General features: G+C 34.7%; 1 protein-coding gene across 10 annotated transcripts in view; it reads right to left on the bottom strand.

The window, feature by feature from the left end:
- TANC2 (tetratricopeptide repeat, ankyrin repeat and coiled-coil containing 2) overlaps positions 1-17898 on the bottom strand; it is a 357810-nt gene that overhangs the window by 180654 nt on the left and 159258 nt on the right. For 6 of the 10 annotated variants that reach the window (XM_073797499.1, XM_073797503.1, XM_073797500.1 and 3 more), the window contains one exon: positions 5173-5283. The exons of the other annotated variants lie outside the window; for them this stretch is intronic. In XM_073797499.1, the coding sequence (XP_073653600.1) occupies positions 5173-5283 (111 nt within the window). The remainder of the gene's footprint in view (positions 1-5172; positions 5284-17898) is intronic. 10 annotated transcript variants of the gene reach the window in all.

The following is a 17898-nucleotide window of genomic DNA, read 5'->3' as shown; positions in this document are numbered from 1 at the left end:
CATTTATACCCTTCATCCGATTTACAAGTCTGTCCACTATCCAACTTTTAGGTGCTTTTTGTTGTTGTTGTTCTAACAGTTGTACCATTAACAACCTTCATTTCATGTCAACCTTTATAACAGCATTTCTTTTTTCCTTTTTCTTGGGGGTGGGGGGAAGTATGTGTTACAGACCATTTTGAGAACCTGTTATAGGAAGAAGTACATATATGCATATAGAATGGTGTTTGTATGTAATTTTAAGGAGTTTAGAACCCGCCTCCCTAAAGCTCACCTGTTTAATTCAGGTTAAAAATCTTGCTGTATACTTATTGTGTTTACAACATAGTAGACTTAAGGAATACAAATACAACATAACAGAAGACGTGAATTACAAGAAAAAGGCTTCTGGTATCCATATACCAATCAAAAATCAGAGGGTTTTATGTCTAAAGTATAAAATTCATAGCCAAAAGAAAAAAAAAAAGAAGCATGCCTAACTATTTAGGATAAAGATAACATTTGATAATGTTTTCAGGAAAAACATGGAAGGAAGAAAATGAGAAAACAAATCATCCTTTTCTTCTAAGTGGAATGACCATGACTATACAGGAGTTGGAAAAAGAGGATTCAAGGAACTACTCACTTTATGTAAAATATTTCATCTATCAACAGTGGTTTGTACTTGTGCTATAGAGTACCATGCTGATAAGAAATCCAAATGAAAAATCCTTTACAAATTCAAAAACTATATAAATATGAGTACGTACTTTCAAATAAGTATCATAAAACTCTCTTCCATTCTTGAGTTGCAAATACATCTTAATTTTGTTGTCACCTTAAATAACACTGTCCTTTGAAGGACAGTGCCATTTTTAAAGAGATTTAAAAGAATCTATTACAAAAAGATTAATCTCAAATTCCTCTGAAAGTATCTGCTGTGGATAAAAGCCTGTCTATTTTCAGAACACTGGTCTGGACTTTGGCCCTTAACCTTGCACATGTAGTCAAAAGTCCTATAAAACTGTCAACATGGCCTGCCATCTGCATCAAGGGTCATTTCTACACTTGAAATTATGTGTTATAACATGCAAACTAAAAACTTAAAAAACTAAGACATAAGGAATGTTGCTATCCTTTAGCAGCACCTGATTACTGAAAAATTTCAATACAAATTCATTGCAGGAATTTTAGAAAATGAAGAAAATTATGATGATGATGATGATGAACAACAATAACAGGAAGGGTGCTACATATCTCGTTTGTTTTGCCTGAGCTAATCATTTGTCATATACATTATTTTACTTAATCTTAACAATTCTACGAGATAGATTTATTGTAAAAAATAAAAAAAGACCTACTTTTATCACAATCTTATAGACAAGGAATTTAAGACTATGAATGTTACATGTATTCACATAGCTAGTAGGCGACAGAGTCAGGAATTAAACTCACATCTGATTTCAGAACCAGAGCTCTCATTCACTAACATATATTGCCCAATAAAGAAAAGTAAAATCATCTGTAATCCCACCAGCCAGATACAACCACTGCTAACGTGATCATTATCTCACCAATGCTACTTTCTCCTCTGACACCCAAACAATCCCAATTCTCTCCCTCTTCAGGCAACCAATGTTAGTTTGGGGTATTCTTCTGGACATTTTCCCCTTTGAATGTGTACTCATGTATCTATACAAATATATACTTAATTTGTTAAATTATATAAGTAACATCATGTTATATGTAACGCTGCTGTGATAGGAAACTGAGGCACAGAGACGTTACATGACATGCTTAAGATCACAGAACTAGTTAGGGGAAAATCATAATTGAAACACAATAAGACACATTTAATTAAAAATGACCCTAAACCTTTACACCTTGTTTTTCCTGATTGTTTAGAAAAACTTTAAAATCTTGTGTCATACACCTCAGGATCATCACTATGATAATAACAGAATTAGATAACATTTATAAGCATTTACTATAAAACAAGCATTGTGCTAAGTGCTCTAGATTTATTAATCTAAGGTTACCATTTCCATTTTTACAACTGAGGAAACAGGCTTAGACAGGTTAAGTGACTTGCCTAAAATCACACAGCTAATACCTAATGCTGTAGGTAGAAAAGTCAGAGTGTAGGGTGAGCATGTTCCTTTATTTTGGGAATTGTTTTATTGAAATCACTGATATCAGTTGGTTACCCTAAAAAGAGAATACAGCCCTGTCTCATATGAAAAAACTGAATTTTCTACTTTTTAATTTAAGGGTCAGTCAAGGGGTGCTTATAGAATTTCCACAGCAATAGAATTAGGGACAATGTATTTCTGGACTATACTGTGTCCACTTCAAGAGTTCAACAATAAATCCTGCTTGTGACCTTCCACAAATCACTTAAATTCTCTAGGCCTAATTTCCCCACTGTAAGACGATTATCAAACACAATTCACTTGACCTCGCCTACGCTGGTAGTTCAGTTATATAACATCATCAATCATCTCCATGGTTCAGCTGCAGAACCAAAACATACTGTTAACTTGTAACTTTTCCTCAGGTTTTCTGCGTATAACAAATCTGATTTGAGGAAGAGTAAAACAAATTAAGTATTCTAGAATCTAATGCTATGTAGACTGAATCCTTCAGTTTATTAGACAAATATTCTGGATCAACAGCTATATCCCATTGCAGCTCTCCCTAAACTTTGCAGACCAAATATCAACAACTTGCTCTGGTTTGATCCACAGTTTCCTTTTTCTTGTAGGACAACACTGAAAACTAGTCATGGGTACACAGATACCATGTACAAAAAGACAGATCAGGAAAAATATATGTCAATTTCTCAGACACAAAAGCTTTATTCTTCCCACCTAAAATACAGGTACCAAAAGGTTTAAGTTAAGATAATAAGGAAACATCCCCAATTACTCCTCAGAAGTCAACAGCAGAATGAACCCTATAGGTTTGTAAGCAGCCTCCAGCAGCCCCGTAACCCAGTTGGTTCTCCAAGTGTGGCACCTCAACCAGCAGCTTCACCATTAACTGAGAATTTGTTAGAGAATTGAATTCTCAACCCACCCAGGCTTACTGAATCAGAAATTCTGGGGGTGGGTCTTGCAATCTGTATTTGAACAAGTCCTCCAGGTAATTCTTGAAGCATGCTAAAATTTGAGAACTATTGCTCGTTTAACCTTTAGCTTAGGACTGTTGCCTCTGTCTGATATACTATTTTCCTAAATCTGCATGTGATAATGAATAAAGCAGGTGGACAGGAAGATTTCAGATCACTAGCTTTAACTGCACTATTATGCATGAGTATACAATAAAATATGATCATTATTTGGTTAATATATCCTATGCAAGAGAAATTCAAAGAGGATGGATTATTTGTTTGCTTTATGAGTCTACTAAATTCATTTGTTTATTGTTAATTTTTGGTACTATGTAGAAGATAATAGCTTCAACCCTCAAGTCACTAATCTTATCTCAGTAGAAACTTATTTCCACAGAGCTTAATAACTTTACTATAAAAGAACAAATCATTAAAAAGTTTCTGTGCCTTAAATCTATTTCAGATAAGAAAAGGAGAGACTGCAGTGTATGGCAATTAACATTTTGGCAATATGTTTTAGTTTCTTCCCGGTTTTCTGAAAATCTTAACTGAGGTTTAGTTTGGTTCAATTCCAGTTCAGCAAAGATTCCTGCTTGTGGAAAATATACGTAAGTAATAACACGGACAAGATTTTTCACAGTGATTCAGCACTGGCAATCTAACCAACAGCAGCTACCTTGCTTCTTGACAATAACAAAAGCTAGATTAGATTAAGGATGTCAGATGGGCAATCAGGAAGTGAAAGATTAGTCTCCCTACAATCATTCTGATTTGCAAATCTGGAAAAGAAAAGGCCTCTGATAGGGTTTCTCTTCCAAAACTCAATGCAGGAATAGAGAATTAGTGCATTTATTTATTTTACTTTATTACACTAAAATTTGCATAAGGAAATGCAGAGCATAATATTCCATTGCCCAAGAAATGTGACAGTACCTCAAAACATGAAAAAATTTTGTTCCTTTTAGAAATAGAAAAGCTATTCCTAACACATATCTGCGAGTGATTTAAATTGAATAGTCATTTACAACAGTGGATGAAGCCCAAGTTTCCGCAACCTGCAAGCGAAATCCCCTAGGTCTTTCAATATTCAAAACTGATTCATAGAATCAAATGTCTCTGATTAGGTTTGGCTCAAGTTTTTGCCTACTGTCTTTTTTTAAAACATGTCTTATTTGGCTTCAGAGGTATAGTATCCTGCTATTTCAGATTACAGCTACTGATAACTTCCCTAGAACTAGAAATCACCTTATTCTGCTGATCTGTAATGCTCTAAATATGTAGTAGTTGCATCCACTGGGCAATTTTAATGAGCAGGAATAAACAAAAGACCTAAAACCAAGTCTTGTAAAGTTTTTTACTGAAGCTCTGATCTGTATACTCAACTAGAGCTGTGAACATTTCTGACACAGCTCTACAGACTCACTGTAGAGTGAGTGTAAAGGATGTTGCCAGGCAACTCGTCTAAGTTTGGAAGAATCTAAGCCTTGATAATGAGTCTGTCTCAGGTTTGCTCCCACACAAGAAGGGTTTTAGTGAACTCCCACATGTGCTTACAGGCCATTCATGAGAAGAGGTATTTCTAACAGTGAGCGTCCAGGAGTCCAAATCAGGAACCTATAATGTTTCTTTTTTAATTCAAGTATAATGTTTCCAACATCACAACTATTTTCTGTAACTGTCCAGAAAACCAACAGGGATTAGGCAAAAAAGGTCATATGCAAAGGGCCAGTGTTGAATGAATATTTTTATTCACACTTGAACGTTCCTGACTACACATGGCCAAAGCAAAATTTCAAGTATCTCAGATCACAAAAATCACCCTGAAAACGTATCTACAGAATTATTTTAATTCTTTTGAAAATTATCTTTGAAGCTGTTTTCAATACTTACATAATTATATCAATAATCAAAAAGGATGTTCAGTAAAAACAGTGCTCTAGTGAGGAGAATATGCAATCACAGTTGCAAAAGAGGTAGCGGCTATGTTTTTATGAATAATATACGTGCAAAACACTGCTCCGCTTGATGGGCCTGATCCAAACCTCCCTCTTTCAAAGCAGATACTTTGCATGCATGCTTACCAGGGCAGTATGCATCCACGTCCAGTTTCTGAGCTGAAGTGAGGGTTGGTGAGCCAAGCTCGGATTCTGGAATTCGTGGGCTCTCAACAAACTTTGCCTTCCTCAGAGGGGCTAAGGACAAAAGAGAGACAGAGAGAGAGAGCGAGAGAAAAAATAAAAGAGAGAGGAAAATAGAAAGGAAGGAAGAAAGAAAAAGGAAAGAGAAACAGAGGGAAAGAGAAAGGAAAGAGAAACATAGAGGGGTCATGAGTAAGGGGAACAGCAGGCAACAGATGGAAGCACTTAAATGAACGACACACTCTGTCAGACTCAGATCAGGTTACCCTATTTTTTTTGTGCCAGAAAAAAAATTAACTGCATTCTACATAGAGGAGATGGGTCTTGTTAAAAAGTCACTGCACACTGGAAAAGCTAAAATCTAATAATCAAAACTATGAGCATAAGCTGTAACTGTCTATCACCTTTAGCTATTTTCTCTCTCCTTATAAAGCAAGAGCTTTCTTATTTTGTCTTCCTTTGCCGTTAAATACAGGTATTGACTGAGTAAAGTATAGGACTAAGTTTTAAGATTTTGTTTACAATAATTGTAATCAAAAGTCTTCTTTACCTAGAAATAACTATTATATAATACCGGGTTGTGATAAATACCTTAAGTAAGATTAATCTATTGATATTTAGCTTAACAAGGAAATCAATTATCTAACCCCTCAGCTGTTAGGTAAGAAGTCAAAACTGCTAGTGGACTAAAATATTAACTAGGCCATGCCAGTTTACAACTGGATGCTAAAGATAAAGAGATGTGATTTAGTTACAAATATAATCATGAGGTCTATGGAACAGTAAAATTGCATGCCATGGAAAACATTCATTCTTGTAAGAAATGAATGAATGAAAAAAGTATAATTCATGAATTGAAAGTTTTCATATTGAAAGCTCCTATAAATTTTATTTAATGGTTTTAGGGGGAAAAGTTAAGGAACATTATTGATATACATTTAAATAATCAGTTAAATATATTAAAAGTTATAATTATGAAGACTGCTTTGGTACTTTTAAACTGAGTTCTATTAAATAAACTGTAATAGGGTGAAAGTGCTTAGCATAATACTGGTGCAAAAGTAACGGTTGAATCTGAAACTGACTTATATGCATTACACATATCATAACTATAGGTGTCCCAGACATGTGAGTGCTTAAGATCACATTACTTTTTTCAAAAGTTTCTGCATGTTCTTCAAAATCCTCATCCATTACTGATTCACAGGGGGATTTTAAGTTATTCCTAAAACACCCTGTAAAAAGTAATATAAAACTTTGTCATTACAATGACCAGAATTCTCCTCTATTTTCTTTGGAGAACAAAAATATAAAGTTTTTAAAAAATAGAAAATATTTTTGATATGTGCCAATACTCAAAACCTGCAGTCAACTAAACCACACTTTAAATCTTAAGGTATGTATGTATATTTTAAGTGTATGTTAAAAAAAACAAAATTAAAGCCTTACTGTCTCCATGGCAACAAAGGCTAAGGGTGCTAACAGTATGGTTCTCTGCCAAAAGCAAGCTCTGGAATAGCAGAACCCTCACCTCTGATGAGAGGTAAAACTTGAGCCTATTTTTAAAAATCACTATCACAAACGAAGATCTCAAATGATTTATACGCAAATCTGCAGGCTACTTATAGCCAATATTAGAATCTCTTTCACTCTAATCTCACCAATTCGAAAATAATGAAACATTTTATTTATCCAATATTGCTTTGTATAGGAGAAATTATTATAATTTAATTCTTAAATCTCTTAAGTCCTTTACTAGAATTTTATTATTCTATTTTATCATGGCAGTAGAATAATTATTTTACCTGCTGAGTTCTGACAAAGACAGCCCTGGTCCCTGTTCAAGGGACTCTATACATCTAAAAATCTTAATAACAATTTCTATAATGAAATTTGGGGCTAGTAGACAGACAGAAATCAGCAACTTAGGGTAGATATGTAAGAAAGAAATTGAAAGATGGCAGGAGAAATTGAGGGAGGTATGAAGAACGTATTAAGAATTATGAGATGGAGTCAAGGGGGAAAATCAGGATCCTAGACATCTGTGAAACTCAACACCATGCAGACTTTTCTCTCTTTTCCCTTCTCAGGGAATCCCAACTGTTACCTTTATAGCTCATACTGGACATTTAATTCTGTTTTTCTACCTTCATCTCTAACTGTGATCCATGGGACACTGTACATGTCTAATAATGAATTTTCATTATTCTATAAGGTAGATAATAATGTCACTCTCAGTCAAATTACAGAAAACTAGTGTTACCTGTAAGTCAATCACACAGAGGAGGTACAATCACAGGCATGACAGATTGTCCAATAGTCTTAACACTACTTGGTGGAGAACATAACAGGTCAACATGGAAGATGGGACACAGTAGTTCATGTGGAAGCCTAGAATTCCAATATATTTTATTGTAAAATAAATGGTATATAAGATTAATCAGATGGGTAAAAGAAATCTTTGTCAAAAGGGTTTACCAGATAGTTTTTTTAAAAAGTGGTTGAAATGAGATGGGTAGGGGACTCTAAAACCAAACCAGGTATTTTATTATGATATGAGAGAGAACAGGAAACTACTACCAACAATGGGAATATGATTCTTATGCTGTAAGAGACTTGAGTTTGGGAATCTGGCAGAGTTGAGAGGAGGATGCATGCTGGTTAAGAATATGGGTTTAGTCATTTCAAAGATTGAGGTTGTAGCTCTAGTACTTATAAGTAATAAGAACCTGGGCAAGTTAGTTAACGTTACTAAGGCTCAGTTTTCTCAAAAAGTCACAGGATTATTATGAGGCTTAAATAATTCCAAGCATGTAAAGTACTTAGCATAGTGCTTGGATATGATGATATAGTTCATCTAGGAGTTTATTAAGACATGGAGCAGGGAGGGCAATGGCTATGGAAAACAAAGTAAGCATGGGGTTCCAAGACATAGCATGGAGAGGCAGTATAACACGGTAATACAGTAACGAGGGGTTGGATAAGACAGGAATGAAGGGTCTGAGCCCTGAAACCAGAAAGCCTAAGTTAGCTCCCATCTCTTCCACTTTTTCCCATCTGTGAGAATTTTTCTGTGCCTAAGTTTCTTCATCAGTTACTTGGAGCTAATAACAGCAGCTACACCATGGGGGAGTTGTTAAGGATTACACTAATTAATTCAAATAAAATGCTCAGAACAGCGCCTAGAACAGAATCACTCCTCTATAAATGTTAGCTGTTTTTATCATTGTTTCTGCTGTTGTTGTCATCATTATCACCGTCACAGATGCAGCACTATTTGGAAAGTCTGAATGTGTGTGTGAGGGGGGTAAAACAAAGACCTTTAAGATGGCATGGCGGAATGACAAAAATGGTGATATTACCAATTTTGTTTTTAAAATTGAGAAGGGAATAATGTTGAAGAAAACATGTTATACCTTAGAAGGTGGTAGAATACCCAAATCAAAGTGGTCTAGGCTAGACAATGAGAAATATGTGGGTACATAAAGAAAGTTAAACACTACGATTTAGACCACTGGTTCTCAAACTGTGGTGCCTGGACCAGCAGCATAGCATCATCTGGGAGCTGGTTAAAAATGCAGATGATCAGACCCCATGTCAAATCAGCTGATGATCAGAAACTCAAGAGGGTACAGTCCCAGCAATCTGTGCGTAGCAAGCCCTCCAAGTGATTCTGAAGCACACTGAAGTTTGTAGACACTGAATTAGAGAGAGAGAGATCTATAAATACCTCATGAAAACAGATCATTAAAAGGCCTTTTCTAAGAAAAAAGTTGAAAGAAAACAGAAATCAAGGCCTCATCTCTGAAAGAATTAACGTCTATCGTGAAAGTTAGGATTTCTTCTCAGTCACTCTTTTAGCAATATAACTCTTGTGTTATGGTTTTTTTTTTTTTTTTAAACAGTTCCAAGTAATAAAGTATCCATTATTTGGGGCCTATTTTGAAGAGAGACCAAATATGTCTGTACTCACTGATTCTTACCAAGATCATTGAGGGGTGGAGGACAGGGTAATAAGAGCACTCAGATATATCACAAAGAAATGTTAATGGTGAAAGAGAAAATCCACCTATGGAGATCCTCTGTAAACTGAGATGCTATAGATGATGCTGAAGCACACCTAATTCAAGCAATTACAAAGGCATTAAAATATAAATTTTAATAACTATTGAAATATTTGTCTTTGATAAAAGTTTCATAGCAAAGGGGAATTTTTAGGGATAAACTGTCACAAGACTCAGATACTCATGGAAGAATGGTATGGGGGCAGATAAAATAAAGCAAGGACCAGGAAAATGAGAACTGAAGGATAAATATAAAGATGTGCAGAACATAAAGTACCAAGAAAGTACTTTCACAAAGTTGGTTTTGAGATTAAAAGCATATTCAGTAAGCTTCATCTAAAAACAAATTCACTGTCAAATGAATATGGTATCTACTAAATGTGAAAGGAGGGTAAAATGATTTTAGCTATAGGCAAGGAAAAGAAATACAAGGCACCCAAGTTAGAAAGGAAGAAGTAAAATTATCTTTGTTCACAGATGACACAATCTTAAATGTAGAAAATCCTAAAGATTCCACTAATAAATGAACTCAGCAAAGTTGTAGGATACAAAATCAATACACAAAAATACACTAACAATGAACAATCTGAAAAAGAAATTAAGAAAACAATTCAATTTAAAATAACAAAAAGAATACGTAGGAATACATTTAATCAAGGAAGCTAAAGACTTGGAACACTGAAACTACAAAATGTTGCTGAAAGAAATTAAAGACACAAATAAATGGAAGGATAACCCTTGTTCACGAATTGGAAGACTTAATGTTGTTAAGATGGCAATACTACCCAAAGTGATCCATAGATTCAATGCAATCCCTATCAAAATCCCAATGACACTTTTTGCATAAATAGAAAAACTCATCCTAAAATTCATATGGGTCTCAAGGAACCCTGAATAGCCAGAATAATCTTAAAAAGAATGAAGTTGGAGATCTTAAACTTCATGATTTCAAAACTTACTATAAAGCTACAGAATTAAAACAGTGTGGTACTGGCATAAGGACAGACATATAGACAGTGGAACAGAATAGAGATTCCAGAAATAAAACCTATGGTCAAATGATTTGACAAATGTACCAAGACCGTTTAATGAGGAAAGGATAGTCTTTTCAATAAATGTCATTGGGAAACTTGGATATGTGTATGCAAAAGAATGAAGTTGGACCCTTATCTTATACCATATACAAAAATTAACTCAAAATGGGTCAAAAACCTGAATGTAAATTAAAGTTATAAAATCCTTAGAAGAAAACATAAGAGAAAAAGATCTGAACTATAGAATTGTTAACAAAGTAGAGAGAAACAGTGGAAAATTTATCTGGAAAGAGAAAACTGTATTTTTAAAAGTTTTTAACAGAGCTTTCATAGGCAGAATCTTAGGACATTCATAAAATTTTCATTCCTAAACGTTTATTAGAAAATAAACCTTTCAGTAAAAATGGATTTCCTGGAGTGGGGGTGGGAAAAAGGGGTAAAAGGAAAGAGATTTGAGAAATTCTTTATTTCCTCCTTCTTAACCCCCAATCTATGGTGAGTTTAAAATCGGGAAATAGGTGGTAACAGCACCCTTCCAATTTATCTAATATCCTGATTGCTTGTCATAATTGTGCTTCAATGGTGACATAAACCACACCTTGAAGAAAGAAAGAATGCCAAGGAGCTTTTCTTTTTTAGTTATGCACCAATAAACAAATGAATCCCCCAAAATAGAGGGAACAAAAACTAAAAAAAACTGAGAAAGAAAAGCCAACAGAATTTGACAATTTGACACATGCTAGATGTAAGTGAAACACAGATAAAGAGAAAACTATAATTCATATAGTTCCCCATTTTTTGCAAGGAGAAAGTATCCGTCTATAGAAAAGAAAATACATATAAAACAAATGAACACCCTCAGAGGCAACCCAGAAAGAGGAAATTAAAACGTGACACGACAGTCTTTATCAAATAATGGCTAGTCTACTACAGAAAGAGTTTCCGACTCATTATAATGAAAAATAAAACTTTGCTGCTCTAACCAATGACAAAATTAACATAATGCTGGCAAAGTATTTTTCTGGTTCTCTTTTCTTCTATAAAAGTATTAAAAAATGAAGTATACGTTTTACACATTTCTCTTTACCCTGCTTCTTCCCCAAATACCATGTGTTACCTTCTTTAGTCTCCCCACTTTCCAGACTCTAAGCTACAAATGAAAATTGTTGCATGTTGTTTTACACCCAGACTATGCAGTGAAGTATCAAATAATTAGAATGCATTTATTTTAAATCTAAATATATATTAGTATAGCTAGAAATACAATATTTATTCTTGACAACAGACTATTAGAGATCTGATGTCTTTGAAACCTACACAAATATAAGTGAAATATGAAATGTGTGCAGTGTGACAAAGTCAACTATGTTTACCAATACAAATATCAGTTAGTGTGTGGTCACCTGGATAACTAGTGGGTGGGCTCGCCTGTGAACATTTCCTATCTCCGCTGATCACAGTGAACAGCTTTATAAAGAAGGAATCCAGAATTCATTTTATTTGAGCAAAAAAGCAACATTGCATAGTTTTACCGTTTCCAAAACTAACAGCAACTACGTCTACTTTTTTTTTTTAATTGAAAGGTAGCTGATCAGCATCAACTTACAGCATTATGGTCCCACTGAAAGTAAGGACTGAAAAGAAGGTCCCACTTGAACATAACACAAAGAATACAGAAGCTATCCAAGTACAGAGAAATTTAGCAATTTGAATATCAAAATAAGTTCTTTTAAAGTACCTATCACCTAAAAACTTTAACACTAACTTCCTAATAATGAAAACAAAACAAAAAACTCTGAAGAAACAAAACCCAAATAACTGAAATGACATTAAGAATTTTAAATTTATAAAGAATTCAATAAAGTATGGAACAACTATTCACTAACAGTGACACAGCAAACTGCTACAAATAACAGTAAATGGAACTTGAGATAGTACATTGGTATATTTATTTATTTACAAGTAACAACTTCAAAGCAATAGGATGCCTCAAATACATTCATAAAGCTGTCTATCCACCAAAATATAGAGGTTGCGAGATCAGTGCTAAATTTTTTTTTAGTACTTTCTTCTTCAGAAGTTATAGCTGTGAGGTATAAATTTATATATAAACACATATAGCTGAAAACTCTAACATGAATCTAATTTCTTCCTATTTAATTTTTTCATCTTTAAGGTACCCCTTACTTAAATAATCTTGTAAAAAAAATACAACATAACAAAGGCACCTCCTCTACTAGAGATGCTAATAGGTAATAAAAATGGAGGCATCAGAATACATTTTAGGGATTATCATAATCATTTGACAGGATTAGGATACTTCACTAACATGAAAATTCATATTTACTCAAAACGTAAATTTAATCCTAAATTAAAGTTTTACATATAAATACTGATACTTTTAAAGTGAGAATTCTTTTTCTTAAAAAACTGCATACAACCATTTGTAAACCAATTCCATACAAAAAATTCCATAAGAGCTCTTCCATTCAATTCAATAAATGCTATTGTGTTCCTACCATGTGCAAAGCACAGTACTAGACACTTCAGGGGATTCAAACATGATTAAGGCAGTCTCTGACCTGAAGGAATGCAACAATGGGATAAGACAGAACAAGAACAGCTATGATAAGAAGCAGAGAAAGTGCCATGAAAAAAGTACAAAACTGAAGCTATAGGGTTTAAAGAAGAGAAAAATGTACATATCTTCCTCAACTTATGATGGGGTTATATCTTGATAAACGCACTGTAAGCTGAAAATATCCAAAGTTGTAAATGCATTTAATACACCTAACCTACCAAACATCATAACTTAGCCTAGCCTACCTTGAATTTGCTCAGAACACTTACATTAGCATACAGCTGGGCAAAATCATCTAACACAAAGCCTATTTTATAATACCGTGTTGAGTACCTCATGTATTTATTGAATACCATACTGAAAGTGAAAAGCAGAATGGATGTTTGAGTAGAGAATGGTCCTAAGTGCACCAGTAGTTTACCCTCATGATTGCCTGGCTACTGGGAGCTTTGGCTGCTGCTGCCCAGCATGGCAAAAGCATATCATACTACATATTGCTAGCCCAAGAAAATATCAAAATTCAACGTTCAGGGTATGGTTTCTATTAAATGTATATTGCTTTTGCATCATTATAAAGCTGAAAAATCTTAAATAAAACCATCATAAATCAGGGGAGCATCTCTACTTCAGAATGTCTCCCAATTCAGTATGAAGTTTAATAAATATAATTAATTTTCTATTAAAATCAAAATTACAAGGTTAATTTAAGAAGCTAATTTTGAGAGAATTACTAATCTTGCTATCACCTTTTTTAAAGTTTCAATGAAGAGTTTTATGGTTACAATAGTTGAAAAGGTACTAGGGGAAAAAATGCTCAGTATGTGTTTTTAAAAAGTTGAAAAAGAACAAACTAAACCTAAAATCAAGCAGAGAAAGGAAATAATAAAGATTAGAGCAGAAGCATTAAATAGTAAATTAAAAAACTGAGGATTGAGGACGGTAATGAAATCAGAATTTAATTCTTTGAAAAGATGAACAAAATGAAAAAGTCTTTAAAAATGGGCAGAAGAACTGAATAGACATTTTTCCAAAGAGGAAATGCAGATGGCCAACAGACACATGAAAAAGATGCTCAACACTGCTAATCATCAGGGAAATGTAAATCAGAACCATAAAGAGGTATCACCTTGTACCTGTCAGAATGGCTATCAACAAAAAGAACACAAATAGGGCTTCCCTGGTGGCGCAGTGGTTGAGAGTCCGCCTGCCGATGCAGGGGGCGCAGGTTCGTGCCCTGGTCCGGGAGGATCCCACGTGCCGCAGAGCGGCTGGGCCCGTGAGCCATGGCTGCTGAGCCTGCGCGTCCGGAGCGTGTGCTCCACAATGGGAGAGGCCACAGCAGTGAGAGGCCCGCGTACCGCAAAAAAAAAAAAAAAAAAAAGAACACAAATAACAAATGTTGGTGAGGATGTGGAGAAAAGGGAACCTTTGTACACTGTTGGTAGGAATGTAAATTGGTGCAGCCACTGTCAAAAACAGTATGGAGATTTCTCAAAAAACTAAAAATAGAACTACCATATGCCCCAGCGACTTACTCCTAGGTATATATCAAAAAAAACCCCGAAAAAACTAATTTGAAAAGATACATGCATCCCAATGGTCCTAGCAGCATTATTTCCAATTGCCAAGATATGGAAGCAAACTATATATCCATTGACAGATGAATGGATAAGGATGTGGCGCAGGCGCGCGCACACACACACACACACACACACACACACACACACACACACACACCCCCCAGAATACTACTCAGCCGTAAAAAAGAATGAAATTTTGCCACTAGCAGCAACATGGATAGACTTGGAGGGCAATATGCTAAGTGATATAAGTCAGAGAGAGAAAGAAAAATACTGCATGATATCACTTATATGCGGAATCTAAAAAATACAACAAACTAGTGAATATAATGAAAAAGAAGCAGACTCACAAATATAGAGAACTACTGGTTACCAGTGGGGAGAGGGAAGGAGGGAGGGGCAAAAAAGGGGTAGGGGACTAAGAAGTACAAACTATTAGGTATAAAATAAGCTACAAGGGTATATTGTACAAGACAGGGAATACAGCCATTATTTTATAATAACTATAAATGGAGTATAACCTTTAAAAATTGTGAATTACTCTATTATATACCTGTTAACTTATATAATATTGTACAGCAACTATACTTCAAAAAACAAACAAAAAAGATGCACTGTATTTTAAAGTTACATACAATTTTCAGATTTTACAAAAATAAAAGGATTTATACCTAAAAAAAATTTTTTTTAAATCTTAAACCAGACTGACCAAGAAAATACAGCAAAGACACAAAACTTACGAATGAAAGAGAGGACATTGCTATCAACTCTACAGAAATGAAACAGATTATAAGAGAATGTTATGAACAACTTTGTGCCAACAAATTAGACGGTTTAGATGAAATGGACAAATTCCTGACACAAATGATCAAAATTAATGCATTAAAAAATGGAAAATCTGAATAGACTATTACATGTAAGGAAATTGAATTAGTAATTTAACATCTTCCCATAAAGAAAAACCCAATCCTAGTTGGCCTCGCTGGTGAATTCTACCAAATATTTAAAGAAGAAATAAGAGCAAACTCTATCAGAAAATTAGGAAAGAAGTTGGGACAGGAGCCAGAGACCTAGAAAAACAGGTTAGTTTAGGTACATGTGGCTAGATTTTGTATCAACAGTCTACAAGAAATCTGTAGTGATATTTATTTAATTTATGAATTTAGTTTATTCATATTTAGCTTAAGCACTTAAATAAATATCATCACATTTTTGCCTTGTTTTAAAAATTAGTTAATATGACACCATTTTAAGTTTTATCAAATAAAAAAGTTTAAAAACTAAGCTTTTTCCAATATTACATCTATTGATAATAGTTTTCTTATAAAGCGTTATAAAAAATTATAATTTTGCTCTGATCTTATTTGGTAGTTCAAAGCAAAATTAAGTACAAAACAATCTTGTAGAAAGAGCATTCCAATAGTAGAAAAATATGCTTAAACTTTGTTTTAGAAAGATCAGTGGGAAGGGTAATTCTGCTTGAGACTTGATTAGCCTCTTCTGTTAGTGAAACTAACTTCTTGCTGGAGCCTAATTCTAATGCTGGGTACATAGCTCTAAAAACAAAATATCTCACTTTCAAAAAGATATGCAACAACCAACAGAACAACAGCTAACATCTGTATAACAGTTTACCTAACTCATTCAACGTTCATACTTCATGATGAACACATTAACCTTGTTTTGCAGATGGGAAAACAGAATCAAAAGATCTCTTGCCCAAGATCACAGTATTCAAGTGGTAGATTACAGACTTCTGATTCAGAATATTATTTCATTCACAATATAGTTCTTCAAAAGATGGCACTCATTTTAGGAAGAGATGATTTTACACAATCTATAAAAGTGGCAGTACACTGAATTACACAGTATGGTAGACTTTACAAGTGCCTACCAGCATCCTGCAGCCTCCATTCCTTTCTAGGCACAGGGATGACTACAACTGCCAGCTCCTGTGACGTTTAGGAAGGACTATGTGCCTAGTTCTGGCTTAGGAAATAAGAGCAGAGGTGACACAGTGCCTGAATGATTTTACAGTCTGTTTCTTCCTCTGGCACACAAACCACAGACAGGTATCATGTTGAGATGGTGGGGACACAAGATTGAAGCAGCCTGGGTTGCTGTGTTATTGCACAAAGGACAGCTGTCCTGGAAAGTTGCCCGGGCTTGCTGGATAAACTAGAAATAGACCTTTGTTGTATTAAGCCACTGAGATTTTTTTGCGGTACGGAGCCTCTCACTGTTGTGGCCTCTCCTGTTGCGGAGCACAGGCTCCGGACGCACAGGCTCAGCAGCCATGGCTCACGGTCCCAGCCACTCCGCGGCATGTGGGATCTTCCCGGACCGGGGCAGGAACCCGTGTCCCCTGCATCGGCAGGTGGACTCTCAACCACTGTGCCACCAGGGAAGCCCAGCCACTGAGATTTTTAAGGTTCTTTGTTATGACAGTATAGTCTAGCCTATTCTGACTAATGAAATAGCTACAATGTTATTCCCTTTTCAATTATCTTTCAATTCTTCTGAATATGTCAAGAAGAAAAATGTAATGTAGTGTTAATACTAGCTAATCCTCCTTTTTAACAAAGAGGGAGAAGAGTTTACTTTCAGAGCCATGTGAAAGTATTTAGCTAGAATTAATGTTCTAGTTAATCTTATAGTTATAGCATGTGATACTGAGTTTCCAGTTTGACTAGTAATATAGTTTCTTTTAAAGTAAATTTATTTAAATAAAAACATGAAATTCGAAGAAAACATTAGATTAAAAAAGGTTAAGAGGAGATGTGGCAAGAACATGAAGATGCTCTGCCAGTGAATGAAACTTCAGACAGTGCATTGTACCAAACTGTAGCTCAGCAGCGTAGCTCTTGATCTGTTTTCAATTCATTCTACGCTGAGTTGTTAGCAAACTATTTAGGCAGCTACATTTAAATTGGTATCCAGCATGAAGGGATGAATAGAACTGATAAAATATTTTGGTAATATGAACAATCTATAACAGTCATGACTGGGATATTGGTTAGGCATTAAAGATAAAAGAATCAGGAGACAACAGTTGTAAATGGTGAGAATAAATTAATAACTTAAAAAAAGACTTATATGAATAGATTTATGGTCATTTGAGCAATCTAGTCATTTGATTAAATAATCAGAGCAGTTGCCTCTTTAAGTTTTTTGCCATCTTTTCAGGAGGGCCAATCCAATTCCACATACTTGTAATAGCCACTGATGGCACCGTCAGAGGTCAAAAGTGGGGAAAGAGGAAGCACAGAGTGAATCAGCTGTACATACAATACACAAACTCTGAAGAACCTACATACAGGGTTATATTGTGGCATTCTTAGACAAGTGTGGTCTGTCAATATAGAAAAAGCATTAATGACTTTATTAAACTGAGAATAAACCATCAGGTT

The sequence above is a fragment of the Tursiops truncatus genome, chromosome 20, assembly GCF_011762595.2.
Source record: "Tursiops truncatus isolate mTurTru1 chromosome 20, mTurTru1.mat.Y, whole genome shotgun sequence".
Classification (NCBI taxonomy): Eukaryota; Metazoa; Chordata; class Mammalia; order Artiodactyla; family Delphinidae; genus Tursiops; species Tursiops truncatus.
The sequence above is the reverse complement of the archived record's forward strand: the minus strand, read 5'-3'. Positions and strand labels throughout refer to the sequence as shown.